This window comes from Typopeltis vanoorti, chromosome 5 (assembly GCF_054136105.1).
Source record: "Typopeltis vanoorti isolate ZY-2024b chromosome 5, IOZ_Tvanoo_1.0, whole genome shotgun sequence".
NCBI classification, from domain to species: domain Eukaryota; kingdom Metazoa; phylum Arthropoda; class Arachnida; order Uropygi; family Thelyphonidae; genus Typopeltis; species Typopeltis vanoorti.
In genome coordinates, this window is record NC_143553.1 from 61,028,696 (window position 1) to 61,055,028 (window position 26,333).

The 26,333-nt window shown below is 35.3% G+C and overlaps 1 protein-coding gene across 2 annotated transcripts in view; it reads left to right on the top strand.

Annotated features, from left to right (window-relative positions):
* Window positions 1-26,333, top strand: part of LOC150106466 (G protein-coupled receptor kinase 2-like) — a 550,841-nt gene continuing 524,508 nt past the window's right edge. For both annotated transcript variants that reach the window (XM_090392458.1, XM_090392461.1), the window contains exon 1: window positions 1-156. In XM_090392458.1, coding sequence (XP_090248584.1) covers window positions 105-156 — 52 coding nt within the window. In that variant the 5' untranslated portion in view covers window positions 1-104. The remainder of the gene's footprint in view (window positions 157-26,333) is intronic.

A 26,333-nucleotide genomic window follows, 5' to 3' on the forward strand; every position in this document is an offset into this window, starting at 1 on the left:
CAGACGGAGTGGCGTCGGCGGTAATTTTAGTGTGAAAACGTCTAGTTTGTGGGTGAGGGGTTCATTACGGACCCTCTTACTTTGGATATATCAAGCTGGAACTGATGGAATTAGAGAACATCGTTGCTAATACCGTTTATCTGAAGGCACGAGAAGGTGAGTAACCCTATCCGTAGCAGCAGTGAGCTCATTGTAAGTTGTAGCACGACCAAGCCTCCTTCGCCCGTATGGGTGCGCTATTATTACTATCACGCCAGCCGACACTGACAGTGGACTAGGTCTCAATTCATAGCTGTGTACTTGGTTTGTGAAACTTGCAACACATGTCCGATTTTATCAGTCAGATTTTTTTTTCTCTCTCGTTAATACCGGTAGTATGAGGAAAATCGCCGCCAATTTAGCAGAAACAGCTAATGCATATGCATTTGTTGAAATTAAGATTGGAATCAAGCTGTTTAAAAGGAAATGTCAGTTTCATTGTACATAAGTGTATACTTTCTCATTTACATATTAGATAGCATCATCCTTCGCATCTATATCCCATGATGTCTTGAATATTTAAAAAAAAAAAAAAAATAGGGCTTTTTTTCTGGTAGGCTGTAGGACCAGATTACATTTTAGCGGAGTGCTGTTGTCGTTTTTTTTAAAAAGTTACACATGCATTTTTAATTTCCTTCGATGTATTAAAAACGATTCCTAATTCGTGTTTCGAAGTGATTGTAATATTTGCACGAATCGAAGTAGGTTTTTATTGTAAGTGGGAAAAAAAAAAGGAAAAAGGGCTTCGTTGCCTGTATTTTAAGATCTGATTTTTTAAGAGCTAAATTTGTTTTCTTTTAAAATTATTTGCGAAGCACTTAAAGAAAAAGCTTAAGCCAGGAAATATTTAATTTTTAAGAACAGTTATCATTTAGCATCGAATATTGAATTAATATGGGGATTATTGGTTTATGAAAATTTGAATATAGCAAAATGCTTTCTGTTTAAAATGCTAGGAGCGTTGCTGTGGTTACGGAGATGCAACAATTGATCATATGCATGGATCCATGGCCCCCACTGTGAAAATCACGGTGAACATGGCCAGGTGTTGGAACATGGCGCAAACTCTGATAGATCAGACCGATATCACATTATTTATTTCAAAAGACATTCTTTATTTATTTACTGCAGTGATGAATAATATTTCACAAGTAGCATATTATCATCCATCGCATAATATACTAATTTTGAAGATCCAACTTTAGCTATGAAAGTGATTGTCACGCATTTGTCAGTTTTCCTATTGTCGTACTTTTTAATTTAATGTAGTTTATTTAAATTTTTCATAAATGACATTTTAAAAAAAAAATTCTTGTATTATATTGCTGTATTATAGTTCACGAAAAACATAGGTGGTTAGGTTTCACTTTTGTTATTTAACTGAATGTTCAGAATATATATACAGTATATATATTAGGTGCATTCTCTATTATTTGGGTTAAATGTAGTTTGCAACATGAATTTTGGTTGTTGCTGTTTTTTTGGAAAGTTATACCATGCTAAGAGCAATCTGAATATATTCTTCTTTTTTTTTAATACAAGGAGAAACTGTGATTTATATTTCAGATTACTCCCCCCCCCCGTTTTATTGCTAAGTATATTAATTTATCAATACATTAGGAGCAAAATACAAACCAAAGCCATTTTTGTAGGGAGAAGTAACTGTAATAATTTCAGTTATTTAATGTACCTCTACTGAACAGAGTTTCTCTTCATTAAGGCTACTGTATTAATATTCTTGAATATTATTAATAAATGTGAACACTCCAAAACAGAAAGCCAAAATTAATTATTATTTCAAGAAGATAAAATTTATCTTCCACCTATAAACATTCGCAAACATTCATGCCATGGTGGAAATCAAATTCCCAGTATATTGGATTTTTGTGATAGCCCTTTATGTTAAAGATAAATTTTATTGCCTGCTTGAGACCACATTTCACTTATTTGAGACCTGAAGTGACTTGAAAAAGTGTTTGGCCTCTAGAGCAGGGTTTCCAGATTATTCAAAAAAAAAAAAAAACAAGAAAAAAAACTATAAACTAATAATAAAGTCCCCATAGTACTAATGCAGTATAGGTTTATAGCCTTTCATGGGTAGGAGTCACATAAAAACAACAAGTAAAAGCTGTTGTCTTACAGAAAACAATTCAGAAACCTTTAACCACAGCTCATTACCTGTGAGCTTCTTAATTCATATTCAAAGCAAAAACAATTGATGTACTCTGTTTTCCAGTTTTGATTTAATGCCTTCTTCTTTTGTTATTGACTCTGTTCATACAAGAATACAGCTCAGTTTGAGTTGCAATTACAGTCATACTATTTTGAGGAGTTCATTAACAGTTCGACTGAATAAAGACCTATTTTCTGTAGCTGAATAATTTCAGTGGCAAAACTAGTAGAAATATCAAAAGATCTTGTGATGCTGTAGTCATCTTCCTGATTTAAATAAACTCCATGAAGCAATTCCTTTGTATTGCAGGCCAAAGAAATCGCTTCAAGAAATTTTAAAGTATTTTTTTTTTCAAGTTTCAGTGGTTAGCTAGAAAATCTTATTTAGTTAGGCTTGCAATGTTTAACATCAACTGCAGCATTACAAAAAAAGCATATGCTAATTAAAAATATTTAAATTATGTCTAATGTTATGGTGCCTTATTTTTTTTTATTTTTTTTTTTATTTATTATGGTCAGGAGTCTCAAAAGCTTGAAGTACATTGACTTTCAGCATTTAAAACCACTTACTATAATATAAATATAAAAAAAAATTATGATACTTGACACAAAATAAGGCACCAAACAATTCTGAGGATGTTTAATCAGAATTTTTCTGCTTCTTATCCAGTGTGCATATACATGTTGGACATATTATCATAAGTATTGATTATGCAGTTATAATAAAATAAGACAAATTTTTCTCTTTCTTTGAAATTATATGTCATTATTTTAAAAGCATGCACTATTAAGTGCATAGTTTTTCAAATTTGGACTGCATACTTCATTCTTCTGAAATGCACAAAATGCATTAGGAAAAAAGTCTCAGAAAATGTACTTTAGATTAATTCATGTAAGAGAAATATGCATAAAAGAATTGGAGTGAATTTTACTTTACCCCTGCCTTTTCCCATGTAGCATATGTGTGATGATGTTGCTACTTCGATATTTGAGTTATGTTGCCAAATGAAACATTTCACAAACCAGAAAAAAAAGTGATGAGTTTTATTTTGAAATTTTCATTAGACAATTATTAGACATACTACATTTAATTATTTTTTTGAATTCTTGTTTATTCAGTATCACAGCTACTCTTTCAGATTTAGTAAGTATTTATTGATTTGTTGATTCCAAGTGCTGCAGTTTATTAAACTGACACAAGGCATGACAATCAATTGCATACTTTTGTCACAAAGTGCCATTATATAACAGCTTCATGTTTATTTTCATTAAAAAAAATTGATCCTCTTTTCTTTCCTCCTAAAGCATTATTTAATATGTAAGTGAGTGCATACTTAATTGGAGCTTTTAACAAAAAAGGGACATTTGGATTTTATTTGGTATATATTGAATGAAAACTGAAATTGAATGAGATTCCATTTCAAATAGGAACTCCTTTGAGCAAGATATATCTTGCTGTCTGTATATATATGTGTGTGTGTGTGTGTGTGTGTGTGTGTGTGTGTGTGTATTTTTTTTAGTATTGTAGAAATCAGTGTTAGATCCATGAATTTTTATGAAAACAAATCCAGACAAAGGGCACTATTATTACTATTATTATTAATATTTATTATTATCTGACCTTCATATGGTCAAAGGACTCATTGTCAGAAGTCCACACTCTCTCATGCAAAAATATCATCGAACTATTGCCCTTAAACCTAATCACAGTTTCTGCACTCAACACACTTTCAGGCAATGCATTCCACTCATCAATTACTCTCCATGCAAAGAATCTGCTTCTCACACTCTCCTTATACTGCTTCTAGGGACGGCCTCTTGATCTATCCTGCTCTCTCTCTACTCTATGAAAAATCTCCTCCACATTAATCTGGTAAACCCCTCACCAACTGGTACATCTCAGTCATAGTTACCCTTTCTTTCTTCTATTCACAAGGGTCTGCCAATTTCTCCTCATATCTGACATTCCATAGACCCCCCCCCCACACACACTGACTTACTGAACCTTATTTGGATCCTCTCTAATTTGCAGACACAAAAATAGCAGCATAATTATGCAAAAGTGTCAGTACTAGATTTTTCAAGAGTAGTGAATGAGCAAAGAATGGGTTGCCAATCTGTTGTATTTTATTAGTGAAAACATTCACTAATAAAATACAACAGATTGCAACCCATTCTTTGCTCATTCACTACTATTAAAAAATCTAGTACTGACACTTTTGCATAATGTGCAGATAGAGTTAGTATGGGCCTCCTGTGATGAATGAGGTTTAGCCATCATTGATATGTCTGTGCAATGATTATTATTATCATCATCATCATTCAGGCCTCCATGGAGTCGACAGACTCATTGTGGGAGGTCGTTTTTAGGAAATACAAAGTCTATCATACCACTCCTTGAACCCATTAACCGTCCCCGCTCCAACCAAACTCTCAGGCAATGCATTCCAAGGTTCAACCATCCTCCACGCAAAGAAACCACTCCTCACCCTCTTGTGCACAGTCTCCTTTTGTAACTTCTAGGAGATGGCCCCTTGTCATCGCTCCTTCCTGCCGTTCCACCTAGTGAAAGAACTCTCCAATGTCTACCCTGTAACTGCCTCTCAACAGTTTAAAAGTCTCGATCATATTACCTCTCCTTCTATCCACCAAACTCTGCAGTCCACATTCACCTCAGTCAGTCCTCATTACTCATATTGTACAGTCCTGAAACCATCTTTGTTATCTGCTCTGTACCCTTTCCACAGTCAATTTATCCCATTAAAATCCTGGGGACTAAATCTGAGAACAATAGTCTAAGGTGTGGTCTGATCAGGGCCTTATACAACAGAATGATAACTCTTTTATCTCTGCAGATCAGCATCCTTCTCAGTATTGCAGCAATCCTCTGACTTACCCTCATCTCCTTTACAATATGCTCCCTGAATTTCAGTTTTCTATCAATAATCACCCCCAGATCTCTTGTCTCCCCTACCTCCTCCAGTACAGCTCCTCCAATCAAGTACACATCCTCCCATCTATGGATCCAAAACCTCAAGACTTTACATTTTGCTGCATTGAACTGACAACCCCATTTATTTGCCCATCTGTCTAGTTTATTCAAATCCTCTTGCAGGGCTGCCACATCTGCACTATTACTGATAACCCTTCCCAACTTCACATCATCTGAAAACAACTGAATGTCCCCTTGCAATCCATTGACAATATCATTGATATAAAGATTGAACAATACAGGTTCCAGTACTGAGCCCTGTGGAACCCCACTTGTAACCTTCTGCTTCCTTGATATTGCCCCATCATACACAACTCTCTGATACCTATCAGTCAGCCAATCCTGAATCCATTTGACTAACCCGACATTTAAACTTATGTACTGCAACTTAAATATCAGATTATCATGTGGCACCCTGTCAAACACCTTTGCAAATTCCAAAAAAATGGCAGTATATGCCTTTCCCTCATCAACTGCTCTTGTTACTTTATTATAAAAGACAATCATATTACTAAAGCAAGAGCACCCCTTAACAAATCCATGTTGATTCTCACAGATAACATTATCCTCATCTACCTAACGCTGTATATAGTCCCTCACTAATTTCTCCAAGGTCTTAACAACTACTGATGACACACAAACAGGCCTATAATTAGACACTTCCAGTCTGCAACTGCCCTTATGCAGCAGCACTATGTTACCTTCCTTCCATTCCCTGGGTACCTTTCCTTCAGCCAGACTTTTATTGAAAAGCCGGGTCAATGGAGCTGTCAGTTCTTTAGCACATTCTCTCAAAACCTGTGTTGAAATACCATCCAGTCCAACAGCTTATTGGTATCCAGAGTACTCAGTATTTGGAACACACTCTCCTCTTGTACCTCTAAATCCTGATCCTGCCCTATCCTAGTATTAAAATCTCCTCCAGGATGAAATACTCCAATAAAGTGCTCATTGAACAACTCCACTATGTCCTCTGCATCAGTCACTCTATTCCCATTTTTATCCCGCAATGTTATTCTTCTACAATCGTTTCTCTGCCTACTGGCCACATAGCTAAAAAATTCCCTAGGATTTTCTTTGGATCTTAGTGCTAATCTCTTCTGATATTTCAGTTTTGCCTTCCTCACCATTCTGGTCACTCTCCTGGCCTGCGTCTTATATTTTTTGTGTATCTATCCTTTACCCCTCTCCTTGTATATCTTCCATAATCTCTTTTTCAACTGCAGTTCCTATTTGATATTGTTTCTCATCCACTTTACACCAAATTGTGTTCGCTTCTTCACCCGTGGAATTATATATAAATATGATTCTTTAATTTATATAGTTATTACACATTGCATCAAGTCTGTCACGATTTGTGTATTTTTCTGGTAACATTCCTTTATCTAATACCACCAGAAAAAAGACTGTCATAAGTTTGATTATATTATAGTTGCTGACTAGAGAACCTTTTTAAGAGTTTTTTTTTGTTTGTTTGTTGTTGTTGTTGTGGCTGATTCCCAAGAGTTTTTTGGTGCAGCCAAACAGGTTTTTTTTTCCTTTTCTTTCCAGAATTTGGATTTTTAACCTCACAGCCCACACAAAAAATCAACCATAGAGCTTGCACTCTTTAAGACAGCAATATCAGTTAGGATTTAGCAACAGAAGATGGTGGTAGCTAGCTGCTATACTGTTCTATCTAAAATTTTCAAATGAACTGTAGCATGTAGTAACCAGAAACTTAACGTTTTGTGATGGCTAGCTCCCTGCAGGTCTTTTTTTTTTTTTTTTTTTAAGTAGTTAGGGCTAAAAAACGTTTCACCCCAACTTTCTTCATTGCATCTTTACCTAGCCTGCTATATCCTTCATTATCCTTCATTAAAAGAAGCTTCTTCTATGGATGATAATGGAGGTGAGTGATAAACAACTTGCAGGAGACATTGTGGTACATGTTTAGCATAATATGCACCTGTGAATTTAATAGAAGGCATGACAGGTATAATGAGAGCCAGATGGATTGCTCACAGTGAATGTCATTACATAATGGAAGTCAATAATAATAATATTAATAATAATTATTATATAATTCATGATTAAACTTGAGTTTGATCATGAATTAGAGGTGCAGATTTCAAAATATGCACCTCTCTTCCTTTTGAAATTATGCCTTCAGTGCTTTTGATTTTGCCATGTATCACTTTTGTGGAAATAGATTGAGTTGCTTTGGCCATAATTCCAAAATAACAACAGTAACAACAATAGATGCACACTCAGTTATATCTCACAGTTATTTTATACTTGATTGCAGCAGATCTGTATTGTGAACAGCTCATTCTATCTCATTATTCCACAGATGCTCAGCTGGATTGAGATCTGATGGCTTATACTTGACAAGGAATTATATTCTTATTTTTCATTATTTTACCCAAGCATGAGCAAAGAAAAGTTTGTAAAATGCCCAGTAAAAAAACAACAACAACAAAAAAAAAATTGCTATCCCAAATCCAAAATATAATGATATAGTGATATACCATTTTGTTGACTTATATATGGAAATATGATTTCTGCCATTGAGTTAGCTCTGAATATCTCCATGGGTCTAGCTCCCATCATCAAAACATCAGTAAAGATCACACAAGTCTGGACAGTAACTGTTGATGCATGGCGATATACCTACCTACCTAAGAAGGAGGTATGCTTTGTATTATGAAATAATAGGTTATTCTCATGTGAAGGCAGCCACCTCTGTGTGCAAGTAGCTAGTTTAGAAGATATTTCACATGTAAATTTTTGTTTTCTCATGTTTTGGTAAAATAATTATGGATGAAACAAAAATATAATTTCTTGTTTAGTATAATTTATTTTCCTTTCCAGCAAAAAATATGTGCAACAAAAATTGGGATGGCTTGATAAATTTGCAAATTTTCATAAAGATTTCAAATACCAAATTTCATTAAAACTATTGCCACCAGAGTCCTGGCTAACATGTGTATCTAAATAAAATGAATCTCATTAGTGCTTCCACATTTTGGCATTTTGCAAAATTTTTCCTAAAACAAGACTTTTTACATCTGTAAATTTATTTTATACACCTATATATTATTGTGTATATATATCTACTGTATTATGAATAGTTATTACTACAGTGTGTGTATGTGTGTGTGTATATATATATATATATATATATATATATATATATATTATATACTATAGTGTAATATAATATTATTAATGTATATATTATTATTGTTATTATTATGTGACACCTCCAGGGAGTCCAAAGACTCATTGAGGGAGAGTGTGCCAACAGCATCGAATGATTGAATCCCTTCCAACTACTGACTATGCTCAAACTTGCTTAACTTTTTGCGTGCATCATTAGTAGCAGAGGATCTACCAATCAACCAACCTTTGCTGACTTATTTTTTTTATTTTTTTTTTTAATATCTCACCCACAAATGAAAGGTCACAAGACCTGTAGCACATTAGTGATGAGTGTGGGGAAAGAAGACATTTTTTGACTCTTTTAAAATATTTTGAAGGTCTCTTTGAATATCTTTGGGAAAACAGAGTGAGAGAGGCTGTTTCAGGGAAGAGAGGTAAATGGTATAAAAGAAGCAGCAGCAGCTGTGCTTGGGCTTATAATTTTAGAAGACGGTAAAGGAAAGATAATGGCCAATTCAGCAGCACATTGACCATTGAAGTACCTATAGAAGAGAGTTAAAGGCAAAATCTGTAACTTCTGTGAGAGAGGAGTCATCAATTAATCTGGTTGCTCTCTTCTGAATAGCATCAAGCAATGCAGGTGAGGCTTTGGATGCACCATCACAAATGTGTGATCAGTATATAGGAGAAAAGTAATACCTTGTGTGGAAAGGTAAATTTTTTGGTGACTGACTGCAGAAGCTATTGGCTAAGATGTGTTTGTGCCAGAAAAATTGGGAGTACAGGTCAGTCCAAGAAGAGAAATTTGATCATGTTTTGATATCTGAGTGTTAATGAAAATAAGGGGAATTGGTGGGATATCTTTCTTGCAGGAAGCTATACAGAATTATGTTTTAGTAGTGTTGAAGTACACCAGGTTATCCTCATTGTTGAAGAATAGTCAGGAGATCAGAATTAAAGGAATTTGTTATAAAGTATCTAAAGCCTTCTAATGATTGGGCATTGTAATGTTTGTCATGTGAGAAAGAAGAGTAGAGTGTACCGCCATTAACATAGCTATGGATAGGATTTGAAATGAGAGGAAGCTGGTGACAGTTACAATAGAATGGTAGTTTGCTGAGAAGACTTCTGTGACAAACCCAATCAAATGTCGAAAATAACCAAGTGAATTTCTCTGATCCTTTCCATGGTTTGAGTCCATCAGTGGGTGATGCATAGTAGATCATTTGTGGATGAAGAGTTGCAAAATTTATAGTGTTGGTTACTAATTAGCTAGTGATTCTCCAGATAGTCTAGAAGTTGGCTGTTGATGGTTTTCTTCATAGAGTTTGAGAGAACAGAAGCGAGAGAATTTGAACAGTAGTATGTTTTCTGACTTTTATCACCTTTATTTGATGGGCTGAATGCAGCCTTGTTTCCATGCTCTAGGATAAACCAGTCAAGTAGGAAAGATTGAAGAGAATACAGGAAAAGTGTTAATTTCAGAGGACAAGTTATTTGCACAATAGAATGGTCTGCTATCAGAACATGATTCAAACATGTCTAAGCTTTTCAGGATTCTTCAGATTTCTTTCTGGAGGAAAATTAAAGGTGATATGTAGTTCTTAGTAGAGTAAGAGGTAATTTCTATTTTTATATAGAAAGTACAGGGCGTTCGGGATAAATTTGACAGTTTCGTAAGGAAAAAGAAAATCTTCTTTGTATCTATTAAATTTAATGAATTGACAAAAAAACATTACAGGCAGAGTTAATTACAATACTATCAACAAGATTTACTCAAAATAACCACCATTAGCATCGATCACAGCTTCAATTCTGCTTTGGAACCTCGAACAAGCTGATGCTACAGTCTCCCTGGGAAGGGCCGCAAAAACTGTTTTAATTTTATCCATTAACTGGGCTTTTGTATTACTGGAAGTGCGATTGGTGTCTTTTTCAACTGCGCCCCATACAAAATAATCCATGGGGTTAAGGTCTGGGGAGTTTGGAGGCCAAACATTTGGACTGGTGAAGTCGTAGAAATTTTCAGACAACCATTTTTGACTTTTCCCAGAGGTGTGGCAAGGGGCCGAATCCTGCTGCCATACATACGGCCTACCATTGGCTACCCTTGTTATCCAGGGCTTGACTACAGTTAGCAACTCCACGAACAAAGCCCGAATTTCAATGCCAGGGTTCTTCAACACCTGTTCCTGCAGATTTGCGAGGAATTCTGCTGTACGAACGCAATCAGATCGTCTGCTAGGGATCTTTCTTCTTGCTACATCCTCGTAGTCACCATTGCAAGTCTCTAGTTCATGCCTGATTGTTTTTACTGTATTCAGGGAGCATTGGGCAGCAGTCGTAATATCCTTATTTTGATGGCGGGCACGAATCATCATGATACAAGTTATTCTCTTCCATGATTCAGGTGGGTTCCAGCTATCCATCCTTTCTGACATCTTGTATATGAATGAAGAAGGGTCCAAACTTTTAAATGAAGAGAAGTGTGTGTTAATACATGTAACTTACGGAAAAATATAATTAATTATAAATATGTCAAATTTATCCCGAACACCCTGTATATACAGGTATTTCATATGCATTCTTTCATATGTGTATTCTAGGCAGCACTTGTGTATTCTGATGAATACACAAGTGCTGCCCTTGTGGTAGATGGAATTGTGCAACTTATAAGTCATCACTGCAGGAATTGGAGGAGAAGAATGATGCCAGTAGATCAGCATTGTCTTTGGATGATGTAATAATTGTATCATCTGGATGTGAGAGCATCGGAAGTGTTGGTCTTCAGAAGTTGCACCCAGTGGCCTTGGATAGGAACCAGAAGGCTCAACTGCCATTAGAACTGAAGATGAGGTTGTTGCATTTGACTCTAGTAGTATAGCTAGATTTTGGTGCCCTTTGCAAATTTGTAGTCTATGCCTTTTTTTTTTTTTTTAGCTTGACACGTTCAATAATTGGCAGAATATCCTGTCACTAGTGCTCTTCTGATACTATGCACTTGGCAACAGCTCAATCCAAAGTGTTCCTTTGCTAATGTATGGCCCTTTCAAAATTTGATTTAGATTTATTGATTCCCCCCCTCCCCCAGCTGTTTCCAGCTACAGCATAGGCTGAGTGTGATGCTGAAGTTTGTCTCAAGCCAGTCATCATATGCTGAATTTTTTTTTTTTTAATGGATCTGCCTTGGAATACTTGGTGAAGAGCCAAGATTTGGATACTGGTTGGGAATTTTTGGTAGAGTGAAGGATGAAGGCCTTCATTCCAGTTATAATTATTTCTGGTATTTGGTCTGAGCAAGTGTTTGGATGAGGAGGACTGAAGCATTAGGCAGCGATAAATAAAAACAGAAATCATTCCATTTGGCACCTTCATAATGCCAGAGGACATGAGACTGAAAATGGCAATGGCTGGGTGTAGGTTGTAAAAGTTCAGGAAACTTGGATCATTGTGTCTGAGTTATCAAGATGAAAACTGACATACATGATGTGTTTGAAGGGATGCTTGTTACGAAATAGTCGTGTTCGAAAGATGGTGGAAGTTATCTGGTAGGAAGATGGACTGTATGTGTTGTTGTCATTGCTAATGACAAATACTTTGGCATCCCTGCCTGCTTGATCAGTGGAACTAGAGAAGCGAAGCCGCTTTGAGTTTTAGACATTGATGTCCCTAAGGAAGATGATCTCATTATTTTGGTATTTTGACTGCAGAAAATCAAGCTTGAAAAGATAGATACTTGAGTAACTATCTCATTTAGGAAACAATAGACACAGCAAATGAATGCAACACATATGTTGATAGGGAAATTTTGAGCCAAAGCAAATCAAACTTAGGGAAGCAGAGTTTGAAGTTTTGCATTCTTTCATATGTGTATTCTAGGTACACATATGAAAGAATACCACACAGGCAGCACTTGTGTATTCTGATGAATACACAAGTGCTGCCCGTGTGGTAAATGGAATTGTGCATCTACCACAATTCCATGTACCACACGGTGACGTGTGGTAGATGGAATTGTGGTAGATCTACGGTGACCTGTAATTGTTGAAGTTGTCTGCTGAGGTTCCATTAGTAATAATAAGTCTGATTTTGATGACTGTGGTGGTGGTGATGCATATTGCTTATATTGCTGTTGAGGTCATGAATATTTGGGAAGTGGGAATTGGGAATATTTGGGAAGTGGATATGGAAACTTTTTTTTTTCTTTCTTTTTTTTGAGTATTATTAATGTTTGTTTTTTTGGTTGGATTTTGAATGTTTTTTTAATTATTTTTTGTTATATTTTGATGTGTATTTTATTCAGTGAAAAAAATTATTGGAATCTCATAAAATAATAAAACGAAGTGTGAAATTACCTTCATAGAACAAAATACTGAAATTTATTGCAAATAACAAAACCAGTTTTTTATAATTTATGTGTTTTCAAAAGATGTCAAATAGATTGCATATCAGCATGCTAGGAAAACATTTTATGGACTACCTGAAATGCACACAGCCAAATGTGATCCATTACCAGCTTTGATCAGTGATCTGACAATAAATAAGAACTTGTCTACAGTAAAAAAGCCAGTGGGTATGGACATCCTTCCTTCCATCCTTTGCTGTCTTGGCATTTGACTTTTTTTTTTTTTTTTAAATAAATTTTGCATTGTTGCAGATTGCTTTGCCTAAATGACACTAAAATGGTTTGAGCAAAACTAAAATTGAGAAAGATTTGATAAATTTTAGTAAGGATCTCAAATAAAATTTCTATAAAAATCCATTCTGCCACAGAAAAGTTATATAATGTGCATGTATGAATAAGACAAAATAAATACCAATAGGTGCTATATACATTTTGCAGAATGTATTGCGTTATCACTGTACCACAGACATATTGATGTACCTAGGTTTGGTTGCTACAATAATTATATATGCAATTATGAATGCTATCTCATGTATACAAGAGATCTCAATTGCACGGTGAACCTACTTATGGTTAATCTTTCTGCACTGAAACCGTGCAGAATTTTCATTGTTGGAGAGAGAGATGCTTTGAAATCTGTGGGTCACATCCATCAGTTGACTTTTTTTTTCTCAGTTTCCAAGTTTTTTTTCCTCAGTGAGGAATATCCAACAGTCAAATAGTGAATGTAAGGATAGTGTCTGTTTTTCTATGGGTTTTGTAAATTATACAGGCAGCACAGTTCCTTTTATATACAAATTCATATAAAAGCTATAATAATTTTCATAATTATACTTGACAAGAAATTATATTCTTATTTTAATCACTCAAGTGTAAGCAAACTAAGTTTGCTTGTGAAGTATCTTCATGACTGGTCTACTTGTATATAAAGATAGTTGACTTCACATCAGTTTCCCTAGTATTCCATAATGCAAAGTGCACTTCCTTTTGATTATATGCCAGCAAAGATTGGTCGATTGGTAGAGCCATTGCTATAATGGCTCACGCAAAACGTTAAGCAAGTTTGAGCGTGGGTAGTTGGAAGGGATCAATCGTTCGATGCTGTTGGCACACTCTCCCTTGATGAGGCTTTGGACTCCCTGGAGGTGTCAAATAATAATAATAATATATTGCCGTGTATTGGGAAAGTCACTGCCAGACTAGTTTTCACCTATATTTGACATCAATGCAGAAGTCAGTTCTGCATTGATTCAACCTTGTACTTCCTGGGTCTGGCTCCTGCTGATGAGACCTCGGTAAAGATTGAAACTAGTCTAGGCAGTAATCCTTTACTAATATATGACAATATATATACACATCTGAAATGACGAGTGCTTTGCATTATGGGATAGTAAGGCAATTGATGTGAAGTCAACATTATGTATATATAAGTAAACTTTTTTTGCTTATGTTGGGTCAAGGTTAAAAGAATATAAATTTTTGTCAAGTATCTTGTGAACAAGTGAAACAACTTAGTGCTTTAATAATTTTGTTCTTTTTGATTGTCACTCACTTATGCAATTTGAACAGTTTGCAAATAAGAATAAGCTTTTAGTGCTGTATGCAAAATAAATAAATAAATCAAGGGAGAAATCTTTTAGCTCTTAACTTTTTTGGAGAGTGGTAGTTATTGGTCTGCATAAGAATGAGTGCATATCGCCACATGACATGAAGATCACCAGACATGAAGATGATCGGCAGTCGCATGCCTATACGGAATCTACTGAATTCCTTGAAGATACAGAAAGTTCGTCTCCATTGGTGTCAGGAAACTGGACACTGGAAAAAAAGTCGTACTTCGACGAGTGAAGTACAGTATACCTTGTTCTGTACTGTCGGGGGGCCCGTAACGTAATGAACCTAGCTTGCCTTGTAAACACAATTCAAGGCTCTGCAGGTGGTGTCATGGTGTGGGATATGTTCTGTTGGAATGTAACAGATTTCCTGATATTACTGGAAGGTCGATTGTCCTCCAAGGAATATCTGAATATTGTTGCCAGTCAAGTCCATTCTGTAGTGTTGACTTTTTACCTTGCAGGTGACGGTTGTTTCATAGACGACAATGTTACTCTCCATCGTGCAAGAATTACTCAGCAGTGGTTCAGCGAGCATGACAGTGACTTCCATCTTCCCCGGCCGCCACAAAGACTGGATCTGAACCCCATTGAGATTGTATAGGACAGTGGCGCACCCAGAGGGGGGGGGGGCAATGGGTACGGGCACCCCCCAAAGAAAAGGGAAAAACACTAGAAAATTTTCCAAAAATCTTTTCCTAATTTAAATTCATTTTTTTTATTTATGTTGTGTCGTGTCTTCTATTTCTATACTACTTATCAATTAGCGATCACTGCAGATGCTCAGTCATAGGTTGTATGCGATGCGTAGTGTGTATTCGCAAATCGTCTACTCAACTCGGCCCCCCCCCCCTCCCCCAAAGGTTAAATCCTGAGCGCTCGGCCCCCTCCAAGATTAAATCCTGAGTGCGCCACTAGTATGGGACATGTTAGAAAAACAGATTTGGGAGCAAAGTCCTCTTCCGTCAATTTTGAGCCAGTTAAAAGACTGGTGAACGCCTGGCAAATTGTAGACGTAGATGCAATCCAACACCTTATGTAATCTATGCCAAGCCGCATATGTGCTGTAATTCGGGCTAAAGGAGGTCCACCACGGTATTAAATAAAAGTTTCTAATTCAGTGGAAGGTACATGTATATACTGCTTTCTCTCCTCCAACAACAACAGTTTTGTGTAATTCTGCCATTAAATAGTCCATATGAAACTTCAGATTTTAATATTTTCTGAGTACCAACTGTCATCGAATTCCATAAAGCCAGGAAGGAATTATTATTATTGAAAATACTATATACATTATTTGAGCGATAAATATTCTAAAAGGGATTAAAAGTGCCCTAAAATGATTTATATATTTAATAATTGATGCGATCGCACGCACACATACACAGGATATAATAATCGTGTTTCAGTATTGTTTCATGTTTGTTGCTTCATCAGTAACAGCCACTAGATAGCAAATTATTACTTCTGGTAAGCCTTTCTGCGATGATGTGTATATACTTAGAAAATAACTGCAATTTTTGAGTCTTTTACTGCATAATTGTCTTTTTTTTTTTTTTTTAATAGTAGTAAAACGATATAACATTTACTTCGTACTAGGCAGTGGTAATTTAATATTTAACAATTAATGAACATCTTGATTACTATGCTGTTAATTTCTGTATTTTTGAATTCGCTTACATAAAACCCTTTGGTTGAAAACATCTATATTCGAATGGGCGAGAGGCACATTTTCCAGGCCTTTTCAGCTGATGTTAATCCTAGATGTTGATTGAAGATTCCCTTTTCTCCTGAAACTTCTACAGGTTCTTCTGCAAAACAATCATGCACTGGATGGTAAACAAATACACAGTTGATAGAATCCATTGACTTCTTAGCCTTGTTTACTTCGTTGCATTATTATTAAATATCTCATTTAGATTGCATATGATTATTGTAATTATTATTCGATGTTTGTAATCCATGATAGTAATTTTATTACTTTATTCCACTTTTGTTTTTTCATTATATATCTAATTAATTATTCTCCCTAAGTTTTCTTTTCTCCAACGGTTATTCATCCCGAAGTGCTTTATGTGAGTACTGTGTCATTTAACCTGTTAACTGCTTTCACTTCAGGAAGTAACATGAAACAATTACTTAGCGTTTTTTTTTTTTTTTTTTTTTTTTTTCCCATTCGGTAATCTCTTGTGTAACGAAGCACTTTGTATTACGTTTCATAAGGACAAGAAACTTAATTTGGCATTTATTTATTAGTAGAGTTCTGTCAATGAATTAACAAAAAGGCGTTTGTTTTCTTGTCACGATATAGTTATGTGCAATTGCAATGTTGATAGTGCTCATATTGCAGCCACTTCACTATAAGTGGTATTTTGACATCATTGACGACCCTGTGTAGAAGAGTGTGTGTGTGTGGGGGGGGGGAATTGCAGTTTTGAGGTTCAAGTAACATGAGTCCACATCAAGGAGAACTTCAAAACTGAAAAAGGATTCAATTATTAGAGAGTAGTGTTGCAGTCCACTATCATATATTATTAGGCTAATTATGTTTATTATATTATTAATTATCTGTAAGAAGATCGATTTGTGTCAGATGATTTTCATATCATATCTTAGTTTTAATGAGTAGCACGTATAGAACTAAGGAGCTCTATCTACTTTTGCTGTTACTTCTTGAACTAATCACGAATTTGTAATATTGCAAAAGTTAAATTGTCTACGCTTTAGGAAGAAATTGTACTATTCTTTATAATATAGAAATGAAGTGATTTGGATGACATGATTGAAATTAAGTCATTTTTCTGAATTACTTAACGAGATGGCGTAGTGAGCATTTTAAAACGTTGAACTGACAGTATTTGCCTGCCTCGAATTTCGCTTTCAGCCACAGCAATTTCACTTCGGTAATAATTATCCTCACGTAAACTTTTAATTCAGGTTTCTCTAGAGCATTTTTGCTTACTCCTTGCTTGAACAGTGCTTTTGTAGGTCTTGTAAGATGTTAATCTACTTCGTGAACTATGGCCTTTCTGACGTGCCGTTCGCTGGCCTCGTTTTACCGACGGTCTTAGTGAACGCAAATATTGTTTGCTTATTACATTTTTTTCCTGAAAAATTTTCAATTTTACTTATCACTTTTTGTTTAAAATAACCAATGAAAACAGTTCCTTTATTCCTAACATTTCATGTATAATAGATAAATATGGATATTTCAAAATTTAGGAAATGTTAAAAGCAACATCCTTGATCAAAGCGATGAAATGTTTGGGTGTACTATCATGACGTCTCTGAAATTATATAGTTTAAGATGTTACTGCCACTCTAGTTGTTCAGTTTCCAAATTTCTTATTTAGTAGAATTCTTGCATGCTAATCGTATTTACCTGGTGGCTTTTTTTTTTCCTTTTTAAAGTTTTAGAGTTTAATGTATTATGTCCAGTTACGATTCTGATATATTATGACAAGTATATACTATGTTATGTGAATCCTCATAGATACAGTCACTGGATTTTGCAGTGACTGTATCGTTACTGGTTACTAGAAAAATTAGTTTAATTTTTCTAGTAACCAGTATGGCTTACACATGCTGTGCAGTTCCTTATGTTTTCTTTTCATGTTTATCATCATGTCTTTTCGTTAACATATCCGTATTATATAGTATATTTATATCTATGTTCCATTATCACTTGTATTGTTGTAACAAACATCACTGTTGCATGATGTTATCATTTGGACCTTCTTCAGTTAATAAATTCTCTACACTTTACATAGTTGATTTTCTTAACCTCTGTATTATGGTTTCAAAGAATCTTATATCTGCTTACAATATTTCTCCGATTTCTCGTCTTGCCAGTTCTTTTTTTAAGGTGGTTCCTCCTAGATTTTGCCCTTCCTGCTTTCTTACCATACCTAGTTCTGTAGTCGTCCTTCATAGATCTAGTAAGACATACTGCGTACTTTCAAACTGCACCTTTAAGTTAAAAGTAATAACTAGATTTCTTTAGTCATTAAACTGATCTTTGATATTCAAGTTTATTATTATTATTATTATTGTTTCTTTTGATTAACGTAATGTTTCCGTTGTAAGTGGTCATGGGTTCAGCTGCTTTTAAGTAGCTGAACATTTAAAATGGATGTTCACTACCTCAACATATTTTGCGTTTGATTCCATCCATCTTTCATCAAAATATTCTTATGAACTGGGAGGGAGAAAGGACGAAATCAGTGATATTTTAGGTTGTTGTACCCGTCAATGGCTATTTACACTATAAATTTAGTACCAAATTGCTTCAATTCCAAGAAAATGTTAGTCCTATAACTATATTAAATTTGCATCTGAATCATCCTCACAGAGACTTGTTTCAGCTGAAGAATGTGAAAAATATTCGAGATCATACTATATCTGAGATCAACTCAAAATCAAGTTTGGTATTCGCTCTACCACAGCTTACGTATTACAGAGTTGTTCTTTCTTCCAGTTAGTGTGTTTAATCAAGTGTTTTCGATCAAACGGTCAGTTATCCGGTCTCTTAATTACATCTCAATAGGGAGGTAAAGGGTTTTTCGTCCCTTAAAACGGCTCCGTGAATACATAGTTCTACTGACATAAATACTTGCCATTAGGGGATGCAAGCAGGATATATTAATTGCCTAAAATCCGTAATTAGGTGAATCAGCCCGTCTTGCACGGACGAGAACTGGATGGATATGGTAGGCTCAGAGTTAGATAATCCGGTTCTATTTGGCTTCTAAAGCAGTAGAAGTGGTGGCGTCTTCGCTTTCCAAATTCACTACCTCAACATATTTTGCGTTTGATTCCATCCATCTTTCATCAAAATATTCTTATGAACTGGGAGGGGGAAAGGACGAAATCAGTGATATTTTAGGTTGTTGTAAGAAATTGCTTTCCAAGCAATATCTTGCACTACCGAACGAAAATCGACCACCGGCTAAGCACTTTCACAGCCATCCATGCCGCAGTGGGATTCGAATCTACAGCTTATTGCTTAGAAAGCGAAGACGCTACCACTTGGTCAACTAGGCCGACAAGAGGGATGTGTATTGAAATTGTAATACCAATTTTGATTTAAAGCGGACCATTTGTAGTCCAAAATTTGGCAAAATGAGATTCGTTTCCAAACCTGTACCAGTAAATATAAGTACTCTACACTTTGACTGGCCGGACTGCAGAAAGTAGATAGTCTTATTCTTTAAAAGTAAGATCTAAAAAATCTTTTAGATTTTACTTTTCAGATCTAAAAGTGTTACAGCACCATGCGTTTAGATCTTGCTAATAAGGGAGAGTGGGAGCGCTATTCGTTCGGCCAGCCAAGATGGCAAGTTAATTACCATATCTCCCATTCAGTCTCATAGTGGACTTTTCTTTATGTTGGTTCCGATAGCTTTCCACCAAAAAAACTTTGTCACTCTTCACTGACATTGGAAGCATTACTGGTATCACTATTGGTATACTATGAGAATAAAATGCACTACACGATTTTTCCCCCCTTCAAAGTTAGTGATGCCGCTCTGGATGGTTTAATGATTCATTGTCAATACTGAAATCATTACTAAAAGTCTAACGGTTGAGAAGCTGGTTATAGATCAACCGTTAGAGTTTTAGTAATTTTTAGTAATTTAGTAATTTTTAGTAATTTTAGACGACCTCACCGAACCATTACATGGTTTCATGGCCAAATGTCACCGACAAGCGTGTTAGCCGAAACAAAGACTGATTTTAATCGTATGGACGAACCCCAATATCACACTGCATTTATAGTCAACTTTTTCGGTTTTATGTCTGCTTAGTTATTCTTTACTTAGCGAATCCCGATTCTTTACGCCACCTCCGTTGTATGTAGCTGATATAATACAACTGTGGATTGATTTGATAATGTATGTTCTGTATGTGGAATCCTTGTTAAATCTTGTTGAGTTGTTTTAGTTAGCCAACTTGTCATTTCATGTAATTTCACGTTATGAAATTACATGAAATGATACGAATTCTACAAAACTGCATTTTACGAAATCCTATTAGCAGTAGATAATAATATAAAATAATGTGTCATTTGACATGAAATACTTATTTTTATGACTTCTGGATCTATTATGTCTTTTAGCTTTCAATAAGGTTTGCTGCCATTTTATACGATAGGTAGTGCCCATATTCCAAAAGGCTGATGCCCCATTTTTCCATGTACCACACTTATCTTTTAACATTCCCTGAACTCTCTGTTTAGTAAGGTGTGGCCGGAAAACATAGTAGGAACGTCACTTCCGTTTTTAGTTTTATCTTTTTTTTGCTGTAATAGAAATCCCAGCAAGTCGTTGTAAAGCGAGAAACATGTTTAAATTTTATATCGGAGCATATTTCACATGTACGTGAATTGCTCGTACATAACTCTGGCATTTCTGTAATCCTTTGGAATTTCAGTTAATCATGCATGATCATTCATTCAAATTTCTTTCTTTCTTTGACGCATAATATTTGCATAAAATTAATTTATGCAATAGGATTTAACTTTATCATATATGTGCTGTCTTGAATTGCACCTGCAGCATTGATCCGTGAGAAACTAAGACAAGGCAAGGCAACAATCATTAGTTTCGTTAATGTTGTGAGTGACAAATCAGATTTGTTTTTGTTTTTCAGTTAAAAAATGGAATAATTTTAAATGATTTTCTTACTCTGCACTTTTATTACCCGACACGACTGAACCAACAGTCGTGTCGGGCGCTTAGCTACTTCTTTTCTTTCCTTTCATTTTTTTTACATGCAAGTTAGCTAACCGTAGTAACCTCAAATTGGGCGTTTTATTGTTATTAGTAAAACACCCAATGTTTTTGCTAAAAAAACTAAATATTTCTGAACATTAGGTGGAAACATTTCTAACATCAGAAAATTGTTGCAGTCATAAATAATATGATATGAGCAGTATTGCGCCGGGAAGCGCAATACTGCTACATTGCTTATTAAGCTGAAAAATATCTTTCGTTCTAGCACGGTTCTCGTTTAACTGATTCTTAGTTCATCCACAGTGCGCTAAGGATCAGTTACTCCTTGCATGTGTGATAATTTATTTACAGGTCTCCAGTAGCATATAAAATTCACAGGCACTATTAGCGAGCTGTATAGATTCTACAATCTTTTGCGAGTCGGCGTGATATGAAAAAAAAAAACATTAATAATCTTATAGGAGTGTTATTTTAAAAGTTATGTTGCATTTCGATCTTAAGTAAAAAATAATATACAGATTCAAATATTTATCCAGTAAGTATGAGATATGTTCACTAATTCATTTTTCTTTTGCATGATTCCCAGTTTATCTGATCTTTATCCCACTCACAGTACTGTACTACTCTAATTTACAGTTGGTTAATAAACAAATAAAAAAATCGACAAATAAACGAGTATGCCAATTTATTTATTTGTTCGGTTGCTAAAGTCCTCCTGGTGGAAGTTCTAATTATTCATGTGCTCATTGGCAGTTGTGAACTGCCTTAGTACTCCAGGGGTACCAAGGCTTGGTATATACGTTGAGAATTCCAAATCGAATTGAGGCATAATGGTACCATATATAATTGTGAGAATAATTTCTGTTGTGTCGGGAGTAAGTGATGACAATCAAGAATAAAAGCATTAATTCGTCAATGGAAAGAGAAGAATAGATATTATGGTGATCGCTGTATACCTGGCTGAGTGGATAATATCATCGCTTTCCAACCAATAATAGGTTCGAATTCTGCTGCGAAATGGTTGTTTGGAAAAGTCTTTGCTCACGAAGTGATGAAAATCTCCCAGAATTGGAGATTTGAAGTGTCTTGAATGCTGTAAACATGTATATTTGTTCTGTACAACAAAGCTTCTCAGATTATCGAACTTTTAGCCGACGAAAGAGAAATTAGTAAATATAAACGCACCCACATACACACAAATTTTAAGTTCCAGATGAATAATGGTTAAAATTCGGATTCAAATTTTGATTCTGAATTACGTAGTTGTGGGGGATGTAAACAACATTTTAGTTTGAAAGGTTATTGGTGTGGAAAACATCAAGAATGTCTGTATAGCGGATAGTATTATCGGCAATTGCATATGAGAAATATATAATGTTTCAGTATCTCTTCCATCTGGAGACAAAGTGAGTAAGAAATTGTGGCATTAAGGTATTCTAGGAAATGACTTTGCAAGAGATCTAGATTTGAGAAATAAGTTGAAAAGTTCAGAATGACTTGATGTTAAGTCTGTGATACTACATACACAGAGAGTAAGTGTATTAATTTAATTAACCGTTCGTATTATTGTCTTACCCTTATACTGTCAGTTAGTGACAAAAATTCAGTGCAAAGCCGGAAATCCGCATTTAGGTTTGTTCTGATTTATACATCATTCTTAAGAAGGAAGAAGAGATGCATATTCCGGGACTTACCCACAACTTACGTCACTGGATTTTTATTTTTTTAATGTCTAATGTCTGCGTTGATTGTAGTTATACAGAAGTATTTACAGACATTCCGTGTCAAGTGTTCAAGTGCTTGTGTTTCTTTTCTCGACAAATTCCATTCTCTTATCTCAAAAGATCCAAAGATCGCTAGTTTGCTTACTAAATCTTGTGGTAAAAATTCATTCTCAACCTACATTCAACGTTCCTGTAATATAAGCACACTTTATTAATGTCACATGACATCTTTGGTTCGACTACATGCTGCAATAAATGTGTTTCTTATTTAGCTTATCGGAGTGGATTTATTGGCTTTAGTTTCTTAATAATTCTCCTAATGTCACTGGAGAATTATTCTCCTACCGAAGCTTTTTTTTTTTTTTTTAAAGAGAAACTCCAAGAAATTCAAAGACACGTTTCAGTAAAGAACATTAAAATTCAGATAATTTTGTGTGCAATGCTAATCAAAACGTAATTGTTGTTATTACAATATCGGGATTGATTCATCTGGGATCTGTTTTGCATTTAACCAGTTGTCCATTTAAAGCCATCGTTCAATTATATTCTTGAATAGTGGTACTCATTAGCGCTATATCAAGAGCATGAAATTGTGGAAACAGTTAATATACATAAAAAAAAGTTTTGTTAAGCTCTAGGGTAAGAGAATTGATTTATCTTGACAGTCATTTTTTTTCTCACTGAATTATTCTGAGTTGTTTAATTTTAAACAGCTCAAATGGAATTTATTTTATTTTTTAATGACATTCTTAAAATGTCATTTTGTTGTCTCTTCTAGCCATTACTGTTTAGTTAATCCCACTGCATTACGATTATCACAATGCAATATTTATGCTTTTTTAAATTTAAACATCAATTTTAAAATCACACACACACACACACACACACACACACACACACACACACACACACACACACACACACACACACACACACACAGGGTGACCATAATTGCAGAGGAGGCGTTCAGAGCCCTGTTACGAAAAACGGACGAAATTCAGCCAAACTTGGTACACTCTGGAACATGGGTTTTTTATTTACAGAAAACAAAAATAGTACAAAATTCTGCCACCAGGGGCCACTTGGCGCTATAAGCGCGTGGTTTGTAATTTTAAAATTGATTTTTAAATTTAAAATAGCATAAATATTGCATTGTGATAATTGTAATGCAGTGGGATTAACTAAACAGTAATGGCTAGAAGAGACACAACAAATATCAATTTTTTCGTGTTCCTATAACATGCAGATGTGGCTCAATATGTCTTCCTTTCATATGTTCCAAGCACTACATTCTGAATGACATTTTCTACAGCAGAACCCAACAGATCTGCATTGATTTGCCTCACATGCTGCGTTATTCTGTCTTTCAAATTTGCCAGATCAGGAACGTGTCCTTCATACACCAAGCGTTTTAGATGGGCCTCGCAACCAAAAAGTCACAGAGGTTGAGATCAGGCGAACGAGGTGGCCATGCTTTGGGAATGCATGACTAATCACTCTGTGTTCTGTGAAGTGTTTTATTGGCATTCGCTGTGCCGGCAATCCAATGTGAGGTGGTGCTCCATCCTGCATGAATATGGTAGAGCCAAGGCATCTTCGCTGCTGCAGTTGTGAAACAACGAAGTTGCTCGGCATCTCTCTATACCTAACAGCAGAGACGGTACAAGTCACTGGTCGTGTCGGCGAAGTTCTTCGAAAAAGTACGGGCCCATAATAAACATTGCAGTGAAAACCACGCTACACTGTGACTCGTTTAGTGTAAAGGGGTCTGATGAAACACATGAGGGTTATTCGCAGCCCAGATGCTGCAACTGTGTGAGTTAACACTACCGTTCATAATGTGCCTCGTCACTCCACAAGATCTTCCATGGCCATGCCTCATCCACCTCCATTCGAACTAAGAACGTCAGGGCAAACTGCAGTCGATTTTCCGCAACACCATGTTGAGTATGGCACGTCCAGTTGCCTTGATATTGCCCGAGCACTGCTGGACCCTTGAACGTTATTCATTGCGTATTTCGCGACAGCAGTTACAACTTTGTGAACTTGTTGAGGAACAATCCGTTTGTGCTCTCCTCCTGGCCTCACTAAAGATCTGCTATTTTCAAATCGTAAAATTATTTTACTAAGATTTGTTATTGGATCTTTTTCTCCTATTCTTTAAACGCCGGAATTCTCAAAGCGCGGCATTAGCATTACCGCGTTGTTGATAGTAAAGCTTGACTAGCAACGCACGTTCCAGTAAGGTGAGATCCATCACACTTCAGTCTTATCAGAATGATGCGAATCCGTTTCGGTCCTCCTTATATCCACCAAATTGTCAGTAGAAACGGTGAGATTATGCAAATATCACGTGATTCTAGCGCCAGTTGTCCCATGATGACAGAATTTTGTCCTTTTTTTTTTTTCTTCTGTAAATATCAAAACCCCATGTTCAAGAGTGTACTTATATACCAAGTTTGGTTGAATTTCGTCAATACATTTTTTGCTACAGGACTATGAACACTTCCTCTTCAATTATGGCCACCTTCAATTTATATATAATATAAATATATAATATTTATATTATATATAATATAATATAAATACTTTTTTTAAAATATAATTATATGAGTTCTTAAAATATTTTATGTAAAAATATAGGAGGAACGTACAGGTTGCCGGTTTAAGCATAATAACTAATATTGGTATTGGACATTGAACACTTGGTTAAACACATCATGTTTGTCTGAAAGATTAATTTTGGATTTCAATGCGAAAATGCCATCTCGTAAGATACGAGGAAACGTTTTTATTTTATATGCACGCCGCATAATGTTTGAATATCTTAAATGACTGATTTCTTTTCTAGAAGTAGGATAGCACTATTCTCATTTTGGTAAGTCGGGATAAGTAACACATTTATTTATTTATTTTTCTGAAGTGCGCTCACACAAGCCTGCACTAAGCTACAGGCGAGTTCATTGTGCGCCTGTGGCTTAGTGCAGGAAGTTTATTGTTCATTATCTCTCCGCCTCCGTATGACTCCGGCTTACTCGTTTGCTGTCAAAAAGCTCTTATAACTGTCCTTACATTCTAGGGACTCGAACCCATTAAGTTCAAGGCATATTACGCTGACCTCATTCCCTTAAATTTCTTCGGCCGTAGTTCAAAATAACTAGAGAATGAACCTGTATCGGTCTCATGACTGTAAAGAGTTTTTTTTTTTCCCCTAATGCGAAACAGGAAAAGAAATATATGATAAATATACCCAATTGAAAACATAATAAGTTAAATTATTATGTTTAATAATAATTTAACTAAATAGTAAGTTAAATTATTACGTTATGCCCACACAAATAAGTTAAATCTTTTTTGTGTGGGCATAACGGGATTCTCGGGATAATATCAGTAAGGGATTGATGGGAGAATAATAGGATCAATCCACAGCCACTTTCAAGCCGTGTAAAAAACAAAGTTACATATCACAAATAATAAGTCAAAGAAAATAGGAAGTGGGTTTTTTTTAAT